The sequence below is a fragment of the Scatophagus argus genome, chromosome 9 (assembly GCF_020382885.2).
Source record: "Scatophagus argus isolate fScaArg1 chromosome 9, fScaArg1.pri, whole genome shotgun sequence".
NCBI lineage: Eukaryota > Metazoa > Chordata > Actinopteri > Scatophagidae > Scatophagus > Scatophagus argus.
The window spans coordinates 13,930,416-13,950,578 of NC_058501.1; the positions used below are offsets into that span (position 1 = coordinate 13,930,416).

Below are 20,163 nucleotides of genomic sequence, written 5' to 3' on the forward strand. Positions count from 1 at the left end.
TGGACCTCTCTGGCGCACTCCCTCCCTATATGGCTCATGATTTCACAAGGGGACTTCACAGTGGTTGTTTATTATTGAAGCTGTGAATGATCCTCCATTCAAAAAAATAAACAAACAAAGCCATACACGTACTTTGTGTTAAGCTACATCCTCCGTGTCCGCCTCTCAAAGCACCAAGAGATGCTCCGAGCGCACACCGCTTGCTTATCAGCGCTCCACCGAGCACTGTAGGCACCACCACAGCCCACGACGACGAGGCCAAGAGGAAAACAGGCTCGTCGCACAAGGCGGCAGCCAATCAGCGGGCTGGTTTCTCTTCAGCATCTCGGAGGGACCTGAGCCATCGAGCGGACTTGAGCTCAGGCAGCGGGGAGGAGAAACACTTCAAGGCTCCGCGACGCGCAATTATGGTTTTGTGAGCTAGACAAGAGGAATTACGACACCAGGTGATTAAAAAGCTGAATTTGGCATTGCTTAGTTTATCACTGTCGCTTATTGAGGCTCATGGCAGTCCTGCATGTTTTCACCATCTGAAAAATGAGGAATTCGATGACAGCCTACACAAATTCAGCTGATCGGTGAAGGTGCTTTTTGATTTCATGTTCCTGCATGTTTCATTTAACCTGAAATTTCAACAGAATATGCCTTTTCAGCTGGAAGGACGTGTGGCAGCATGTCTTGCCCACACCTTTTTCTTTTTCTTTTTTTCTTTTTTTTTGTTAAACCTATAATGCATCGTTCAGCCTTATGAGCTGACAATAACAAAGTGATCACGTGGACTCTGTGTGAATCTGGCATTTGCAAGTTTATGTAACATGTTTCGCTCAGACACAATGGTTGAGCCAGCAGCTGCAGCCGTGTCCAGTAACATAAACACGAGCCTTTTCTCCTCTGTTTATCTTTAAAACGTGGGCTCGATGAGAGCCGGAGTGGAGGGTTCTCCATTAAGCGCCATCATTGGTTCGAAAAAAAATGATTGACAATGCATTTGGCTTGTGGCTGCAGCCTGCATGCCAAGCTGTTGGGTTAAATGTAGGTAGTTACATAATTATGCACGGGAAAAAAGAAAGATGCCTTCTTTTATTAGCTTCCAGATTCTCTGGGACTTGAGCTCTTAATGATAAGATATTGAGTAATTGGAGGGAACTTAAATGGATGTGAAGTATTCACATCAGTGACACATCAATTGCATTGACTGCCTGATAGCGAATTAATGCTATTTAGAATTAAATTAGATTCCATTTGGACACTGTCTACAAAATAAAAAAATTATGTTACAGTGCCTTATTTTTGTTTATTCAAAGATGGTATACCTAAAGGAAGATAACATGTTAATTTACTCTCAGTGAATGATTTTGTTAGCTGAGTTCTCCCCATAGGTTGAATTAGGTATGCATGAGAAGAAGACACAGTCACTGAGTTTGTCCCAGATTTTACTGTTCAAGGTTTCATTGCACTCATCCAGGACCCTTTGGGTTCTGTCACAAACAATTAACCTCAGAGTGTAAATTACTCGATTTTGTTTGTGATGACTCAAATTCAGGTCAGCGTTTACAAAATACAAAGAATGCTTTGGGGTAAAATGAAACATTGTAGTCCAACAGCATTGTCTTTACTGCACAAAACCAAAGGGAGAAGGTTTTATTCTCTTTGACCTTAACGTTAGGGAATAGTGGCTGTTTTCACTGCCTTTTCAGCATTTCTTTCTGCTGGATAAGGTACATTAAACATTAAATGGCATTTCCATGACGTTACGATACTTTAAAATGAGTTTTCTTAATTAATTAAGTGAGACATTATGCAAGACAGTCTGGTTTCTACAAATCAAATTGTCAACTGGACGCAGAGCTAATTTGCTTCTGGCTCAAAATGCCCCTCTCCATCTGAGCCATGTTAGGGACACTTCTGCCGTCTCTGGCAACACATACTCCTCACAAATGTGGGGTTGTATAAGGACCCTTGGGCTTGCTTTACACTGCCTTGTACCTCTGTTTGGTTTGCTGCTGTTGCTGCTGCCAACAACAACCTCTCTAGCTAAGTTTCAGACATCTTGTTTTTCTACGGCACAGTGCTTGCCAAGATGTTTGACTCACAGAGCAGTTAAAGGGTTTAGGGAGGCGAGGACTGACAGAGACGGCGTGGTGGTGACTTCAGACCCGGGCTACAGCATGCTGATGTCATGCCCTCTTCCCTCATGTCTTCTGGGGGGAGTGAGGCTGGGGCCTGTGGCCAAACTGGGAAATGGTTAAGATGTTGTATATAACGATACCAGATGGTATAATCCTGAAACTATGTTGAGAGCACGTTGAAAAATAGGGACGGGGATGAAGATGAAGGAAGGGGGAGATCCCTGTACTCAAAATGTAAATGGTGAATGTGATGTGTGACAGAGTGTGGGACTAACTAGAAGTACACCTCACTCCCCTTGTTCATAGTAACGGTGGAACAACATGGCAACAAGCTATTATTTTGATCATAGTTAACCTTCATTATGTTCTCAGTTAATCAGTCAATAATATAGTCCACAAAACATAAGAAAAGTGAAAAAAAAAAAATACCAGTCACTATTTTCTTGCAACCAAGATGTGGTCATCAAATTAATCAAAAACAAAAACAACAACAAAAAAAAATGTTGCAGCTTTATGGCTACATGTGTGATGATCGATTTTTAGAGCTTTAGTGCACCAGTGAAGTTTTATGGTCTGGAGAAGCAGTCACTAGAGGTAGAAAGCTGAGAGACATGGTGTACTGTAGATGGGGGTCAGCCTTGAGCAGGGTGGGGTGGTGTCGGTGTTGTAATGTTGGCTTTTACATTTTGCAAGACTGACACTGTCACATTCCAGAGCAGCAGTCTGGAAAGGACACTGATCTCGATAGAAAGCAGATGGGATCTCTGCATGCCCACTCACCACGATGGCACGATGAAGGAGAAGGCTACTTTCCTCTCTCTCTCTCTCTCTCTCTCTCAAACACACACATCACTCTGACAACAGTGTCATCATTAGCACTGCATCTGCCAAACAGTTAAATACAATATTTTGTTTTTGGTATTTCAGCCTGCTTGTCGTCCACTGGCTGATCTCCTCCTTTGAGAATGAATAGAATGTTCCAGCCATAGCTGCATATTGTTGCTATGAATAGACGCGGTTCAAAATGGGTCAATTTATAGTTAAAGCACTCATCTGTGCAGTGTATTGCCAGAAGGCGAGTGTATGTAAGCATGCTGTCATCCAGTCACAGATTTGTCTCTGGAGATCTGCTCTTAACCAAATGGCTTCTGGTTTGTATGTGGCAAAGTGGGGCAGAAAAAAAGGCACTGGACAAAACAGTTCGAAATTGATGGTTGTATCTGCCTGTTTTTAATATATGAGCATAGCAGTAAGGTAGAGTTTCACTGCACCAAATGGTCTCTATTACCTACTGGATATGTCTGTTCTGTTTATAAAAGCTCAGTCAGATTTCCTTTCACCTATACTTCTCCTTCAAACGACAGAACTGCAGCGTTAATGACCTTCTCTCATGTATTGAACATGATGTGGTGTGAGGAGGCTTGTTGTACTGAGGACTCGAGGCCCTTGAAACTACAGACTAGAAATTGGAGGAGGAGAGTGAAAAGATTCCTTTGTTTCACACAGACTTTGCTGCTGTCAGTGAAACACAAAGGAAAACACACAGCATGTAGCTACTCTATCTGAAATGGTGAGGATCCCCATTTAAAGTAACTTAAATAATGATGGAGCCCCAGTGCGGCATTACAGGAAGCTGCTGCAAAAAACTGAAGTGGAGCACCACATCACATCATGATACAAAGCAGATTTTATTGGTTTGCGTTTCTGTGTTAAGTAGGACCTTAATTATAGCAACATTTTCCCTCCTTTGCATTGTAATTCTGTTGGTTATAAATGAGCAGTCCCCTGACATGAATTAATAATAATCATGTCCTGATGTATGTATGATGATCTAAAGAGAGTGTGATGTGATCAGAGCTGAAGCACTAATGATTCAATAAGGCTCTCGACAGAAAATCAATCAGTTCATCATTTAAGTTCTTTATCAAAAATGCCAAACATTCTCTGCTTCCAGCTTCTCAGATGTGACCGTTTGATGCTTCCCTGTTTATTTTACACTGAATATCTTTGAATAGTGAAATATGTTTTGAGGTATTGGACTGTTGGTTGTACAAAATGATATGATTGTATTAGTTATTGTATTGTTTTCCATGTAGTGCCCTTTAATGATCAATTTAGATTAAATCTGATTTGATTCTTAAAGACTTCATCAGATAGACTAATATGGCATTCATAAGAAATTATGAACTTCAATTTCTTTCTTCTTCTGCACTGCTGTTTTGATTGTTTTAACACAATTACTTAATGTTTGGTGCAATTATTTTGTGTACATATTTTTGGATAAACTTAAAGCTGTCATAAAACTGTGGATCAGCACAAAAAGGCACCTGAGGACAATAAAACTGCAGCATTGAGAAAAGACACAGATTGATCACAAGGACTACTCAGTGCAATTACTCAGTGTATGGCACGGTTACTCAGTTTTAATAACTTTTGAGGTTAAAAATGATTTTTATTTATTTATTTTTTTGTAGTAGTATTGTGGATAGTGAGTTGTAAGTGCAACAAATGGATTTTTAAACATTGAACTCCCTCATGGTGGTATGTAGATGTACTTTACATGTGTACTTCATCTGTGATTATTTAAACTTGAGAAATAAAAGATTGCTGCTCATGATGAAACTTCAGTAACTTTATTTGGATTGTCTTGGCTTGAGTCCTCAATGACATATGACTACAAAACCCCTGCCATGAATAGTGGTACTCTGCGATGTCGCCATGTGTGTAGTGTGAAGAAATGGGAATGGGTCAGACAGAGAAGCCACTAGCACTGGACAATGGGTTCCCAGTGTCTGCTGCTCTGAATGCCATTATTCATACACATTAATAATCTCTTCTTTTTCTCCTCTAAGAATTGACATCCTGATTGTGATGGCTTTATGTAGTGTCCATCTTGGGACTTTTGTACCAGTTAAGTGTCAACTGTGCTTAGCAAGGTCACATTTGTAATTGCTGGCCACAAGGTTGTGGAAACACAACCCTTTACGCTTTGCATGGTGCCACCGGGGGTGAGTGAAAACACGTTACTGGTGACTTGAGGGGTTTGTTTGAAACTTTTCTAATTGGCGCAGACGGTTTAGTCCGTGGGACACAGCATCTCTCTCCAGTTTGCATGTTGTTTCTATCTGTTTAAGCGTTAGCAAGTGCAACTACTGGCAAATCGTTTTAGAGTCTTTGGGTGTACTTGGCAACAGGGCAACGCGTGTCCTTTAAGGATGCTGAGCTGAGTATGGGAACAGCTGAAAGGTGAGCAGAGCACCACCACTTGCTATAATCAGATCAGGTTTATATTATCTTTACAGAAACCACACAAGGACTTTGTTTTGCTACTTATCATGGCCTAATTTGTTTTGCCTGCATCTTACTCAAGTAAGAATATCTAAGGTTAGCATTTCAGGTGTGGTTCAAGTGTGAGGCTGAGCTTAGAAGGTGAAATGCTGCAAATCAGGATTAGGGCTGAATGATGAAAACAAAAAAACATATTGCAGTTAGTTTGACAGATATTGTGATTGTGTAATGAGTCATATTTGTAGTGGGAATGCTGATTTTTGCAAGTAATGTTTACAGAAAAACACATAAAATATAATGATAATCATGATAATGATGTGATTGTGGCTGATGTATCCTTATGTGTGGAGAATATGATTGGTCGCCTGGCACATCTCTGTAAGACCACAATGCTTACTTAATAATGGCAGACTGTGACACAAATACATTTTCCATTTATCAAAAAATTGCAGCTCCTACGATTTGGAAATTGCACTGGGCCACAGTGTGATTTTGATAATATTTTGATTAATTGCTCAGTAATCAGGATGATGATGTGTTTAGAAGGTAATCCCTAGAGAGAGAGAGAGGGAGAGAGAGAGAGAGAGAGAAGGAAAGTCAGTCAGTGTGCATATCCAACCTTTAGACAAAGATGTTTCACAACAAACAAAGACTAACACGCAGCCGTTGATCAGGAAGGAATGACAATGATGTGGTTCCTTTTGAAGTTGTGGTTATTCTTCTCTGCACTCTGAAGGTTTTAATTAAATGTGGCAATTTGTGTGTCAGACTTGATTAGACATTATGTCATAAATAACTGTGTGATTAAAAAGAGATAAGGACAAGAGTGGAATATTATATTTTTTTATAGTGATATTGCATTAATTGCTTTACATGTATTTGTTTCTTTATCACCACTCTCTAGCACTCACATACCCACATCCTCTCACAGTATTCATTTACCTTCTCATCTTTCCCACAGCACAAAGAGAAAACAAAAGTCAGCTAATCCAAGCACTGCACAGAAGGAACCAAATTCCTGCACTAGCATGGCAGACCACAAGTAAGTTTTAGAAGTCACCTACAGTATTGTAAGCCGTTTCCTCGCATTTTGTATGTTAGTTCAAATATCCATGTGCTCTTGTTGGTTCTTGATTTGTGTGTCTTTGAATTACACGGAAATCTGTATATGTTCTTCTCCTCTGTGACAGGACTTGTAACATGTCCATTCACAGGCACTGTGAGCTTAGAAACACACCTCCAAAGAGTTTAATCTTTCCTGTTACACAAAAGGGGACACCCAAAAGACAAACTAGCACGATGTGTCTTGACCTTTAGATATAATGCACCGTGTACCGTCTTGCAAAACAGGGTTACGTCAAATGCATTTCTGCCAAAAATCATCATCCCTTTCCTTGAATGATTTAGAGCTGTTACTTGACTTTATATGCCTCAACAACTGCTCTTCTCAAACCATTTGTGCTAGTTTACAGACCTCTTGTATTCTCATTATACTGTATTCAGTTGTGAGAGTCTGAGAGTGGCTTCAGTGCGTGCAGTACCATTTCTATGATATTTCCTCAACTGAAAACTGCCATATATACCCATTACATCACATGGCTGACCAGATGATGTTGGATGTTTTCCCTCTCAGAGACAACGCAGATGATTTTAAAGTCCAGACAGCCAAGCATCCTAACATGAGCTCGGCCCCTTTACGGCCGCATAGTGAACAGTCTAAAGACCGAACCTCCAAAAGGCTTTCAACTGAGTCTAATGGGACCAGTGAAGGAGGTATGGGGTCGTCCACGCCAGTGGAGTTGACCGCTTTGGAAGAGGCGTTCCGGCGCTTCGCCATCCATGGGGATACTCGCGCTACTGGCAAGGAGATGCATGGCAAGAACTGGTCCAAGCTCTGCAAGGACTGTGGCGTGATTGACGGCAAGAACATCACCCTCACTGACGTGGACATTGTCTTCAGCAAAGTCAAGTAAGAAAGACATCAAATTTATTGTGCACTTAAGGCTCATTTCTACCAACATCTGAGCCAGCTAAGCCCGTGCAATGGGTCTACCACTACAAAGCTGTCTTCTTTTACTACATTGTTCCACTTTACTGTTCCAGCAGCAGCAGCAATGGGTACAAGATTAGTCAGCCAGATCAGCATGCCCAAAAGGCCTCTAGCACGATGAAGACATGGTAGTATTGTAGCTGAAGGATCACAAAAGTGGAAATGTAAACTATCTCTGGACAAAGGGTATTTCTTTTCAGTTTCATCTTTAGCACACAGTCAAGTAAAACGAGTATCAAACTTATTGTATGCTGACTGACTAGACAGAAATGGCAATGAATACTGACTGGAACTGAAGGAATTAATTAAGGTGTCAGCTGTTTCTTAATGTTTCATTAGTGTCTGTACAAATGAAACATTAATATGAACTAACATTAGTTACTGAATGCCATGTTCTCAGGCAGTGTTTTGGAAGATGACTTTGTTTCATATGTTAGGTTGGCTCAGCTGAAGCTGTGCATTAGAAACAACAGCCAGAGCAATAAGGCCAAGATGGCTCATCCTGTGTCTCCTCAGGCCAGATTGATTCATCCTTTACTGCTTGATTTAAGTGAAGTAGAGTCTAATAATAAGCTGTGACCTCAGTGTTATTTCACCAAAGAAGAAAAACTTTTCATCTGTACAGCTGTGCTTACATCTACCAAGTGTACCGAGTGCCTGCAAACTGCTTAGATTGATAACACATTGACTGATAAGTGTTGCTATTGTTGTAGTGCTGGGTACACACAGTAAGGCACAGTTATAGAAATAAGAATAAACATGGTAGAAAGAACAGGGCTTTGACAAAGAGGATTTATATGAATTTTGGTTATTTTGGAGATTCATTAATTCATACACAAAACAGCTTTGACTTTCTTTTGATCCTGGATGGATGTTGTGAATAAATATTATTCTGCTAGACACCACCAGAATAGAGGAGTATGGCTGGAAGCCACTCATCATCAAGTCTTGTTGCAGGAGTGGAGAGGGCGTGAAAAAAATTCTGTTTGGCTCTCTCATTTGGTATATTTTCCATTCCGTTTTCTGCTGGTGTGTAATCATAGATCAATTTCAGTCAATTTGTGTACACTCTGATATACAGGAGATTACAAAATGTTTTTTGTGTTATTTTTCCATTTGAAATAGTTTATTCCTATCTTTATAACAGAAGAGTGTTCAGGAAAGATAAAATATTTCAGAAAGCAGCTCTGGGGCAATTGAGGAGCGAGTGGAAACTAAAATAGCCATTTTTTATTTCATGTCTTGTGTATCAAAAATATATTCAAGGCACCTGTAAGTTTCCCAAATTAAAGACCTAAAAATTCAAAAAATCAGAACAAAAAAAAAAAAAACTAGACCACGAGCACATGGCGAGAAGGGAGGTGCTAAACCTACATATTTCACCAAGTTTATTTATGCAGGTTTTTTCTACAATCCAAAAAACTTGAAGGTATTAATAGTGCAGAATGGAATATGCACACTAAAGCATTAAAATGATTACTTTAGCCTGTCATCATTGCCATTATTTTTGCAGTTAATATATATATATATATATATATGTAAATGCTGAAAGGGGTCATTCAGATTTTATAGCTGTAAACATCCAAACATACCTTCATTATTTCAGTCATAACTTCATACAGTCAAGCAAAAGAAGTATAGAAGTAATTTGCTTGTTTTTATGGACTTTGAGTCATCCTCATCACCACCTTCACTGTTGGCATGGTGATGAGTGTTCATGTTTGCTGCTGTGAACATTTTTCTCAGCGAAACTAGAATGGGAACTCGACTGTGCTGACTGTGTGATTTAAGTTTGTTCACATCATGCTCCATGGATGAGCAGTATTTAGAAATATGCAAGAATTATGCAGAAAGTTAAGGAAAAAACTTCTCTGTCATACATGCTTGTTGTGGTGAATCTGTGCAGTGTTGTATTCAGTAGGTGCTTGGATTTGCAGGCTCCGTCATCTGAGCTGCACAGGTTCTAATCAGGGAGGATTGTGCATTAGAAGCAGTAGAATCTGAACAAAGCATGTTAGTGTGTTTAACACTTCAGAAGTAGCCCTGGTATAACAGACTGGGGGAGGGGCTCATTTTGATGTAGTTTCTGACTCCAGGCATAACTGAGCCGGGGAGGGCTGCCATGCCAGAGATCTCCACTTTTCCTTTAATCAGTGTCAAAGCTCTTTGCTTGCACACGACAAATTAAACATCTTAATGAGCACTGGCTAATATGGCTGAATGAATCCGTAATTATTGTGGTTAACGATGTCTGTTGTACCGCAGTGAGTCTCTGCTGTGTTGTCTACATGCCAGAACACCACGGCATAAACTGTGGATGAGGTAGAAATCTGTTGGAGCTAATTACTAGCACGTACTCATGGTGGCTTCATTTTCCAGGCCTTGGTTGTACTTCTTCGTGAATGATCACAATAGTATGAACAGGAACGTGATTGGGAAACAGATTGGGCCTACCATTGTGTCAGATGCATATGGATCATGCACTGCAGATGGTCGAACTGTGTAAAGTTACAACAGCATCCTGAACGAAAATAAAGTTCCACTCGCCCTTTAGCCTTTGTCCTTATCGCAGCCTCCTCAGATTCCGATTTGCTGTTTATGTGCGCTGATGAATCATTTGTGTACTTTGGAGAATTTATTAGCGGAGTATGGGGAGATCTGCAAAGGACACACAGTTATCTTCCTCGGACAGACGCAGCAGCTGGAAATCCAGTTTCCCTCCTGACAAAAGACAGCATGGAACAGGGACAGAGGAGTGGAGCTCTCAAATGTTCAATACTGATGGATCAGCCAAAAAAAAATGAAAAAAAGGGGTCACAGGGATGAGTCAAATTAATAATAAACCCAAACATCCCTGTTTACTGTAGCTTGTTGCTATGACAGTAGGTTACCCATCTTTATGAGCTGTTGTTTCAGCGATTTATCACCACAACAATGACTGTTTGTGTTTGTGTTACTATGCACTTTTAACATGGAAGTGAAACAGGCACATGGCCAATCAAACAACTGGAGCACTCTGAGCTGTAGAGTGATGATGATCATGATGATGATCTGTGGTACAGTAGTGTCACTGGTTACAACACTTTGAATGTGAATACGGGGGTTCACCAGCTCTAAATGTCTCCAGCCGGAACGAAAGATATTGGGGCTCTCGATCCTGACTTCTGGAGCTGAACACAGTGTGATACATGATATGAACAGAGTCACATGTACAGTACAGCCTACAGGTGTGTGTGTGTGTGTGTGTGTGTGTGGAGTTGCTCAGACAACAGCTAAGCACTGAGACACAAAGGGAGATGAAATCCAGTGAAAGCTTTCTCACTGTTTATGTCAGCAGGATACCATCTCCATGCTGTGTCTTACATTTGCCATGTTGAAGTGATCACACATGGCTCTGTGTACGTTTTAAGCTTTCAAACTCTACTGAGAGGCTGTAGAAAAGACCAATAAAGCAAACCTAGATACAACCTTCTTCTCCCTGGAGACACAGTTTTTAGGGCATTTTACGCCCTACACTGTGACAAGTGTTAATCCCTTACTTAAGCTCCTTTTCCACCTACATTTCAGGAAGAAATCCTGTCGCAACATCACATATGATGAGTTCAAGGTAGCACTTGGAGAGCTGGCCAGGAAGAAATACAAAGACAAGACCACAGAAGAGGCCGAGGCCGAGGTCTTCAAGCTGATTGAGGGGAAGTCACCTGTCATTTCAGGAGTCACGGTAAGACTCAAAGCCCGAATATTACTGACGTCATTCCCTGAGTCACAGAATAAACTCAGATGCTTTAAAAACTTCCTCACAGAGAGCTGTGGCCTCACCGACAGTCAGCCGTCTCACGGACACCACCAAGTTTACTGGGTCACACAAGGAACGCTTTGACCCCACCGGCCGCGGGAAGGGTAAGGCGGGACGTGAAGACATAGTCGACAATTCCGGATACGTCTCGGGATACAAACACAAAGGGACATATGAGAAGAAAGTGAACAAATCCACAACGGGCAAACCCATGTGAGGGCGAGGATGAGGAAATAAACATTTGATCAACTACTAGGATAATTTTCTATTAAAAGAGTACTCAAAGAAAGCACAAGAGAATAGGATTTCATATATTTTCCCACCCATCTATTTTGTGCGTGTGTGTGTGTGAGAGAGAGTTTTGGGTTCCTCTCTTTGTGAAGTGTGAGAACTGGAAAACTGTTTACATCTATTTTTACAAAGTCATCACCAGCTGGTACATTCTTGTCTGACTGCAAGTCACTGCCAAACACTGACGAGAACAAACGAGAGCTACGCTATGAATACTGCATCTTTGTTGTTATGATAGGGCCTTATAATATTTATTGAGCACAATAAACAACTTGCCAAGAAAAACAAAAATGGGACAACAGTTTGATGAGTTAATAACATTGCACTTTTTATTGGGAATGTTCGATTCCCATATTCAGCTTAAGAGATGCATTTCTATTTATTTTTTCAGTGACAATTGGCACATATTTTTGACATGAATAACTTTTGTTTCTTTTGAAAACTCAAACCGTTACTCTACCATCCCAACTTGCTGAGTCTTTTAAAAGTCTGCAATTAATTTTTGTTTGATTTTTTGGCTCACATTGTCATTTGAATAATTTGCCTTTAGCACCCACGCAAAAATATTAGAGGTTTTGTCAACCTGTTAAATGTTTTTTTTGTTTTTGCAAACACACAATTTAGTTCACCATTAGACTTCTTTTTTTATTATCTGCTGCCATATCCTTTGGTTTTTGTTGATATGTAAAACAAAAATCCTACCATGCAAACCTTATGGACAGGCCTGCTTATAACAATAATTTAACAGGAATTTCCTTTTTTTTTCCTCTCTTAAACTGTCGATATCCAGACCCTTCACACAAACCACTTTGCTTATCTGCTTTCCTGAATTTTAAATTGGTGATTTCAGCTGAAGAAGGAAGCTCTGACCACAGTAGATGAGCTCAGTTGTACAAGATTGTATTTTTAACATTTTACTTAAACTTCCTCATCAGATTTCTATATAGTAGTTCTAATATATTTGTGGTTAAGATTGTGTATATTCTAAAACGTTACAGCCACATGATTTTATTTATGACACTGGCTTCATATGTTGTTGTTTTTTCTGTATTGCTGTACTTTGTGCATGTTATGTATATTGCATTTGATTCAGAAGCATATAGATGACGGTGGGAGTTTGTCATATCTGAACTGCTGTGCCTGCTGTGAGGTCGGACTACTGGACAGACTTAAATATTTTCTTGCTAACAAATATTAAGTGATGAAATTGTGGGATCATGATCAAATTGTGTAGTGCTTGAAATCAATATGTATCAACTTGTACAAAGTCAGCTGCGTTCCAATGCTACTATATTTGTCTGTTGGTAAAGAAAAAACAAGTACCTTTTATGTGTGGTACTGCTATCCAAGGCACAAACTGAACTGAAAACAAAAGCAGGGTTTTACTCTTGTTACATACTATATGAGATAAAGGGAAAATTGCAACCAAATAGTTTACTTTTGTAGAATATTTTTCCAGCAGTGACATTTGTCTCACAAGTCACACGTTACCTGTAGACTCAGCTGATGAAGAATCATGCATCAAGAGCAAACCTAGCAGCTATCAGTGTGTTGGTCTTTGTCTGCTGCAGTAATTCAAATATGATCTGTTTTCTGTGCTTAATGCCAAATACTGTGCACCTTTAATGTGGAGGAACAATATTGTCTTTTTTTCCCCTTTAAAATAACTTTAATTCACTATTGTATCCCCAATGCATGCAGTGTGCTTTTGTTCTTGTTCTTTAGGCCTCTTAATGTGTGTTCATGATTTGTAGTGCATTATTATTGAAAATAAAAAAAAAACAAAAACAAAACACAACCACACCTCTGAACCTTTGCTGAGCAATGTAGGTCACAGGGTGTCAGTCAAAATGGTTTATATTCTCACTGCATTTTCTTACTCTGTGAAACTCATCGCCTGTAGCACCTACCAGTGACCCGCAACATCCACATGAAACCAAAAATTGCATCACGTTTGTATAGCAGCAGCCACATCCTAACCTGGTTTGCCAGGTCTTGCATTAGTGTTTCAGAAAGGAAAGCATATGTGTGTGTAGCTGTCCGGCCCTAAGGCAGAGGTATAAATAAAGTCACAGTGCAGCTGGAATCTAGATGCATTCATTCCACTGCAGCATACAAAGCAGATGGAGACCTAAGTGACCTAAAAAATGCAGGAAAATAGCAAAGAGAGACACAATCCAGCCACTGATCCAGAAAATACATTATGACCTTCCCACTAACACTATTTCCCCCTTATAATCATTTAACATTACGGCCCTGTCACACACTTATAAACAAACTTTCTTGAATGAATTACCTTTCCCTGTAACTGTTTACATCCAGCAAACACAGTCTATACACATTTTTGACATAATAACACTATACTGTAAACACACAAGGGCTGGGAACTTAACACACAAAAAAATAAATGTACAGTGCGGTGACATATAGTAAAAATGATTTAGAAACAGTCTGTAGGTGCTGAGCCTCATGTTGCAAATGCAATGCTCTCAGGATGCTTTGCATAGTCTGGCTTTGAAATTTTCATCCAAGTGTGCTTCTTTTCATTGAAGTTCTCCTTTAAAGTTCAGCACTTCCCTTCAGCTCTGCTAGCAAACACTCGTTAGTAGCCACCAGGGACCTGCAGCATGCACACAGACACCAATCATAAACAACCAACAAAGTAAGGGCTGATTAAGATGTGAGAATGTTATTTTCATGGGAGTGTATGCATCAGAAAGTGTCAACACTTAAAAGGCAGGCGGCATCTTCTTACCTGTGGCTTTCTTGCAGCATATTGGACAATTCTTTGACTTTCTCAGCCTCCTGTACTTTTCCCCTCAACCCCTCAATCTCCTTCCTCAGCTCCTCCACTTCTGTCTGAGCCTCTAAGCAAGCACAAAGTGTGAGAGTTTGTAAGGAAAACAGCAAAAATCTTCAGTTATGTGTGTGTCCCGCTGGCATTTACTCCCACCTTTAATCTGAGTAATAGGTGAACTTTTCATCATAGACTTGAGATACTGCCGTTCTAACTTGATGAGCTGTTTCTGCAGAGCCACATTTTCCTCCAAGACAATCCTCAGCTGCTCATTTAGTTTCCTCTGCATTGGAATAAAGACAATAAATACAGAGAGCTAATGAAAACCGTCTAAAGCTTAAAACACTGTTTTCCAGTGCTGAATCCACTCACAGCTGCACCATCAGCTTCCTCCAGCTGAGCAGAGAGCTTACGGACTTCAGTTTTGTACTCTTCCTCTCGCGCAGCTGCTTGGAAGCTCAGTGCATCAGCTTCCCGTCTTAAGGTCCTGACCTCAGCCTCCCGACTGGAAATATCATTTTCCATCATTGAGAGGATCTGGACTGCCTGAGCTAGAGGCAAAAATAGAAAGGATGAGAAGATATTTATTATCTCAAGCTCCTGTAATCAGATACCACATCCCCCAAAGCCAAATTCCAACTCACACAGGAAGTTGTTGTTTTGATGCAGTGATCTCTCTCCCGCCCAGTGTTTGTCCACGAGGTTGAGGAGCATCTCCAGTGGTTTCCTATAACTACCCTGGGAGGTGATTTCAGGAAGGGTTTATATGAGGAAAAGAACAAATGAGTAATGACTTAGGGTGGCATGTAAAAATTGTAAGAGGACTAAATGAACTTCTCACCCTTTTTTTCTTTTCCTCTTTCTGCACTAGGCTGGAGCTGCCCTCTGTCTTGTTGAAGCTGGAATAAGTCAGTCTTGGAGGATGTAAGATGGGGTTAGATGGGTTAGACAGATTTAAACCAGGCCGACGTGGACTGGGAGGCCGGATATTAATAAATGACGAACTGTGACAGCAACTTTGATCTGGAAAAATGTTGAAAACATAAATTCAACAACTTGCCAAGAAAGTGAAAAGTTGGTATTTGTTGATGTGTTTAACTTGTGACAAAGTACAGACATTCGGCTCTTACCAGGATTGGGGGTAAAATGTCCTCTGGCTACAAGTCTGGTTTGTTTTGGGAGGTCCTTTTGCTTTTGTTTTCCAGGCACAGGCCTATGTTCCTCTACACAGGGGCCAAAAGACACTTTTGGTCTATCAGTCACATTTAAGGAGGTAGAGCTTCTTTTATGAAGTGGTTTCTTTGTGTTTGGCACTTTGGACTCTCTGTCATCTGGTCAATTACAAATGACATAATAAAACACTGATATTAACTGATCTTTGACAGGCATGCAGTTCATGACTTGAAAAACATCAGAGCTAGCTTTTGTCTCCACCTAGTGGTGGTTTTACACAGTGTCAACAACTGAAAAGACAGGACAAAGCTTGGGGTGCAAGAACTCTATTGTCGTGCTTCTTTTTTATTTATTTAATTTCAATGCAAGTATTTTATTCTGTGTTCATCCAGCTGTAATTACCTATTAGGCTTATAATTTCTTTGTTCCACATAAAGCTGGAACTAAGGTAGAGAACATTATCATTGAGTCATCAAGTCTTGTTCTAATCACATCAACTGTTTCAGTCTCTACCTTCCCAATAAGCCACTAACATGCACTTGCTCTAACTGAGTAAGTACTGAGTTGCAAAAACATACCGTATCTTGTGGGGGGATTCCTGAGGATGGATTTAGCAATTTCCTAAAAAGAAAAAGCACATGCAGTACATCTGATAATGTAGATGCATTTGTGATGATACTGTTTGATCAAAGGTGGGATAAAAATCACCTTTTTTGGCGTAGAACTCCTTTGATCTGTAAAATCTGTAAAAGATTCTTCCCTCTTGACTTCTGTGACAGAGGACAGTTTGACATTAATAGAAGTCTGAAAACAAAATAGAAATTTTACTGGTTTGGTTTTCATTTGAGAATTAGCTTTTAGATTCTGACATCTTACGCTCTGTTTCCTTACGAACTGAGTCAGAGAGGGGCTGAGCTTCATTTTGGCATCCATGATCAGTCGCAACAAAATTCAACACAATGTCATCCGTGTCGGTCAGGAGAGAGAGCCTCTTGGTTAAGCGGTTAACTAAAGCCAGCCTCTGATTGCTGCCTCTGGAAACCACAAGCAAGAGAGTGAAGACACAAGGAATTTATTTTGATAATGGAAACTCTCTCACCCAGAGCTACATTACTTTAATCATTTAAAACGCTACAGTGACCCGTGCTCCCTTCTTCAAAATGAAGCACCTGAGTCACTTTTATTTTGAGTATACCTGAGTGGTGAGCATTTGTGTAACCTGTGTGGTAGAATGATTAACTTGTTAATTAATAATTGATTAAGAGGGAGGCATTTTGGAGTTCTAAACTGTGCCCTTAAAGCTCAAGAAGTTCAAATGAGTAGAATAAAGCGTGATGTACTAGAGTAGAGTTGTACGACATTTTTCAAATTTGAAAAATAATTAACCAAACAATTACCAAATTTTCCCAAAGCTTCTTTGTCCTTTGTCTTACTATTCTAGACCCGACAAAAATCTAAAACGGTATTGGTGTGTTTTCCACTGAAACACATAAATGACAATCAGAGTACCTTAGGTCAGCTGTCTGATTCACAGATGAGCTGTCCTGCTGAGGCAGAAGGTCAGAGGAGAACTGCATTATGGCAGCTTTGCGTTCAGTGTCTCTGACTGAACACCCATCTAGAAAGCAAGATAGGAAACTCAGTTTTGCTGAAAAATGACTTTTAGAGATTAGCACAGTCTGTGCTATATATATATATACATATATATATATGTTGCTTGCCTAGTTTGCGTAGGTTGGGCATGGCATGTACCACGTGACTGCGGTAATGTGGGTGACCCTTGGTCAGAGGGTTGAGTCTGAGGTCCAGCTCTGTCAAAGCTGGCAGCTCATACAGCTCTTTCACCTCTTCAAGGGAAGGTATGCAGTTATAGTACAGGATCAGCCTCTCCAGCAGTTTCAAATGCTGAATCCCCTGGGGAGGAAACGAGACAGTTTTAAGAGTAGTCAGGCAACTGATACTATCAGATGTTTATTTCTGCCAACAACACCTCTCACACAAGATTGTCGTATGGCTAGAATGACGAGCTGTAACAAGTCAATACGAGATGTATTTGAGATATGCTCATAAAGATAGTGTGGAATAAAATGAAACAAAAGGGAATAACTGGGCGGTCAGTGGTGTATCTCGTACGCCATTATCAGTAGTAACATAGTTTATAACGTTCACAGTTTAAATGATCCAGACTTTAAAGCTACCTACAGTACCTTAACGGATACGAGCGCGTTGTAGGAGAGGTCCAGAGACTTCAGACGGACAAAGTTATTCAGTGCGGTTCCCAGATGTCTGATCTTCTCCCTGTGTGTCCCCGGGAGGCTCAATGACCGGACATCACCTGTTTACAAAGTGATAAATGTATAAGTGAAACAGCACTGCATTGCTCGCCTCTGCTGCTTTAGTTTGCAGCAGGTGACAGTAACTGCTGGTGGCTATGTTAGCCGTCTTTAGCTTAGCCACCGATGCTGAGGCTTGGGAGAGTAACTAACTTAAGATCGCTACAACTATCCTCCATAACAAAAGCTAAACGCCACCGCTTGATAGCTGGTATTTATTCCCTCAAAACGTTTCTATTAGCATGAGATAACATTACCAAGACATGGGCGTTTTAATTGTAATCTATCCCGTATCCATTGCTCTGTTACTGTTGTCAGACACTCCGCCGCCATACCTTTCGAACTGTGGATGCATTCAGGTACTGTCAAAAAGTAAGATCATTGAGAATTGGAAGAAATATGGTACTTCAAAAGGTACTGAATAATACATTTATTTGAAGGTCAAGTTTGATTGTAGAGCACTGTCTTATACAGAAACAAATAAAAGCGCATGATGAAGCAGTACACATGAATGCCCAAGCGATTCTAAACTCGTTAGTCAAATTCAGAACTCCGATAATCCTGGTAATTCCCTTTACCCCGCAGTAGCCTGCATGTGCGCTGTTGGTTCAACGTCAGAGTTTACGAGTGGCATTGAAGGAATCTCTTGGAGCATGCGCACTGCCCATATCCGGACTTGTCACGTGTCAAAACAAACGGGTCTTGCCTCAAGTTTAGTCCTCTGTGCTTTGAGTTTAGCTGGGCTTTGACTTCATAAAATACTTTCCTACAGTCAGATTTGTGCTGCAGTTGTAGCAGTTAACTCAGACGGGTTCAGTAGAGCCTGTTGCTTCTAATAACATCCTAGATGTTTACATGAGTGTTACTCGTCCTCAGGATCAATGGCGTCCTGTGCAACTGAGTGGATAACATCCTGTTCCAACATCATTTTGTCCGTCACAGCACTGTACTCTTCTTACAGACTCTTTAAGGTAAGTGTCATTCAGTATAATGCCAGTGCAGATGGGATCATAAAATGTGTGAACTTTTAAGGCTGTAATCATAGTTGACTAACCAATTCGATCAACAGAAAAATGACATATTTTGACAATAATCTTTTAAGTCATTTCAGGCATTTTCCTTGACTGCCAAAATGTGAGGATTTTCTACCTTATCTCGTCTTGTCTTAAATTTCTCCCTTTGTAAAGCTGCCACTGCCTCTCCCTGCAGGATCATAGGGCTTCGTCAGTGGGCCTCTTCGTGCTTGGAATCACAGCCGCAGTTTGCATCGCGCATCCCTCCGGCTCAGGTATCACCTCTGCCCAGAGAGAGGCAGAGTGGGCCGGCGAGGTTCTGGCCCCAGCACTGGTCTCTTTTGATTTTCTATGGCTCAGTGAAGACCACAGCACGGCACATATTCTCCTGTGTGGCTCTTGCCTGCTGCTGGGACTGTGTGACTGGCTGTCAGCAGATGCTCTCACAGTGATGACAAGCTGCCTGGGTCTGTCTTCCCTGTCTTGCTGCCTGACGGTGTGTCTGTTTGCTAGTAATGCTTTAGGGGCCTTGGGCAGTGTGGCCCTCAGCCTCCCCTTGCTTGTGGCTCCAAGGGCTGGGGCAAACACTTTTGCACCGCTCCTTTCTCCAGCAGCAGCTGAGGGACTCATCAAGTGGCTTTTAAAAGGTTCCATGTCGTTTGGCTGTTGGGCGTCCACAAAGGCCCTCGGCAAGTTTCTGTTGGATGTGACTGACCAATGTAACACAAGTATTTAGTAGATCTGTATGATTGGTCAGCCTTGGGCAGTGTGGCCCTCAGCCTCCCCTTGCTTGTGGCTCCAAGGGCTGGGGCAAACACTTTTGCACCGCTCCTTTCTCCAGCAGCAGCTGAGGGACTCATCAAGTGGCTTTTAAAAGGTTCCATGTCGTTTGGTTGTTGGGCGTCCACAAAGGCCCTCAGCAAGTTTCTGTTGGATGTGACTGACCAATGTAACACAAGTATTTAGTAGATCTGTATGATTGGTCAGTCACAGTCAAGTGACACATCGGACCTGTGCAAAAATGAATGTGCCGAACTTCAAAGAATTTCAGGACATTTGAGAAGATTTGAGTTAAGTTTATGGCCAGTACAACAAGTGTTGTTATGAATTTGCCTCAGTGAAGCAGCAGTCACAAATAATAACACTATTAAGGACCTATTTAAATACAGATGGTCACATTAACTTGTATTTTAATTTAAATTTCTAGTAGTTCTGGTGTGATAAGTTGATTAATGGCTCAATTAATCAATTCTAAATTAAAAGCAACAATTCTGGTGATGGATTAGTTAGCAC

The 20,163-nt window shown here is 40.8% G+C and overlaps 3 protein-coding genes across 8 annotated transcripts; 2 read left to right on the plus strand and 1 right to left on the minus strand.

The window, feature by feature from the left end:
• The first annotated feature begins 167 nt into the window (after window positions 1–167).
• Window positions 168–13,707, plus strand: LOC124064324 (tubulin polymerization-promoting protein). Of its 2 annotated transcripts, none has more exons than XM_046398681.1 (5): window positions 168–446; window positions 6,379–6,459; window positions 7,051–7,386; window positions 11,035–11,188; window positions 11,271–13,707. In XM_046398681.1, the coding sequence occupies exons 2-5, from the start codon at window positions 6,446–6,448 to the stop codon at window positions 11,478–11,480; spliced, it is 714 nt and encodes a 237-aa protein (XP_046254637.1). In that variant the 5' UTR covers window positions 168–446; window positions 6,379–6,445; the 3' UTR covers window positions 11,481–13,707. The 2 variants fall into 2 exon arrangements, with proteins under 2 accessions (XP_046254637.1, XP_046254638.1); XM_046398682.1 differs by lacking the exon at window positions 168–446 and adding an exon at window positions 458–584.
• cep72 (centrosomal protein 72) lies at window positions 13,500–18,235 on the minus strand. 4 transcript variants are annotated; one of them, XM_046398676.1, is made up of 14 exons: window positions 18,115–18,235; window positions 17,732–17,859; window positions 17,246–17,438; window positions 17,034–17,142; window positions 16,416–16,558; window positions 16,233–16,294; window positions 16,103–16,145; window positions 15,482–15,682; window positions 15,193–15,374; window positions 14,996–15,089; window positions 14,724–14,902; window positions 14,508–14,634; window positions 14,310–14,421; window positions 13,500–14,174 (listed from the first exon to the last, which is right to left on the minus strand). In XM_046398676.1, the coding sequence occupies exons 1-14, from the start codon at window positions 18,188–18,190 to the stop codon at window positions 14,114–14,116; spliced, it is 1,710 nt and encodes a 569-aa protein (XP_046254632.1). In that variant the 5' UTR covers window positions 18,191–18,235; the 3' UTR covers window positions 13,500–14,113. The 4 variants fall into 4 exon arrangements, with proteins under 4 accessions (XP_046254632.1, XP_046254633.1, XP_046254631.1 ...); XM_046398677.1 differs by having other exon boundaries at window positions 15,482–15,574; window positions 16,401–16,558; XM_046398675.1 differs by having other exon boundaries at window positions 16,401–16,558.
• On the plus strand, window positions 17,848–19,917 carry LOC124064323. Of its 2 annotated transcripts, none has more exons than XM_046398679.1 (5): window positions 17,848–18,068; window positions 18,176–18,229; window positions 18,734–18,828; window positions 19,067–19,622; window positions 19,853–19,917. In XM_046398679.1, the coding sequence occupies exons 1-4, from the start codon at window positions 17,984–17,986 to the stop codon at window positions 19,604–19,606; spliced, it is 774 nt and encodes a 257-aa protein (XP_046254635.1). In that variant the 5' UTR covers window positions 17,848–17,983; the 3' UTR covers window positions 19,607–19,622; window positions 19,853–19,917. The 2 variants fall into 2 exon arrangements, with proteins under 2 accessions (XP_046254635.1, XP_046254636.1); XM_046398680.1 differs by lacking the exon at window positions 19,853–19,917 and adding an exon at window positions 19,674–19,836 and having other exon boundaries at window positions 19,067–19,443.
• Window positions 19,918–20,163: the final 246 nt, after the last annotated feature.

Excerpts from the sequence above, each read along its gene's own strand:
- LOC124064324 (XM_046398681.1), top strand. Across the intron at positions 7,387-11,034 it reads ATTGTCTTCAGCAAAGTCAA|GAAGAAATCCTGTCGCAACA; the intron begins GTAAGAAAGACA and ends CCTACATTTCAG. Across the intron at positions 11,189-11,270 it reads CTGTCATTTCAGGAGTCACG|AGAGCTGTGGCCTCACCGAC; the intron begins GTAAGACTCAAA and ends ACTTCCTCACAG.
- LOC124064323 (XM_046398679.1), top strand. The coding sequence starts at position 17,984 with ATGCTGAGGCTTGGGAGAGTAACTAACTTAAGATCGCTACAACTATCC. Across the intron at positions 18,230-18,733 it reads CATTCAGGTACTGTCAAAAA|GATCAATGGCGTCCTGTGCA; the intron begins GTAAGATCATTG and ends ACTCGTCCTCAG. Across the intron at positions 18,829-19,066 it reads CTTCTTACAGACTCTTTAAG|GATCATAGGGCTTCGTCAGT; the intron begins GTAAGTGTCATT and ends CTCTCCCTGCAG.
- cep72 (XM_046398675.1), bottom strand. The coding sequence starts at position 18,190 with ATGGCGGCGGAGTGTCTGACAACAGTAACAGAGCAATGGATACGGGAT. Across the intron at positions 17,439-17,731 it reads ACGCGCTCGTATCCGTTAAG|GGGATTCAGCATTTGAAACT; the intron begins GTACTGTAGGTA and ends TTTCCTCCCCAG. Across the intron at positions 17,143-17,245 it reads GCCCAACCTACGCAAACTAG|ATGGGTGTTCAGTCAGAGAC; the intron begins GCAAGCAACATA and ends CTTGCTTTCTAG.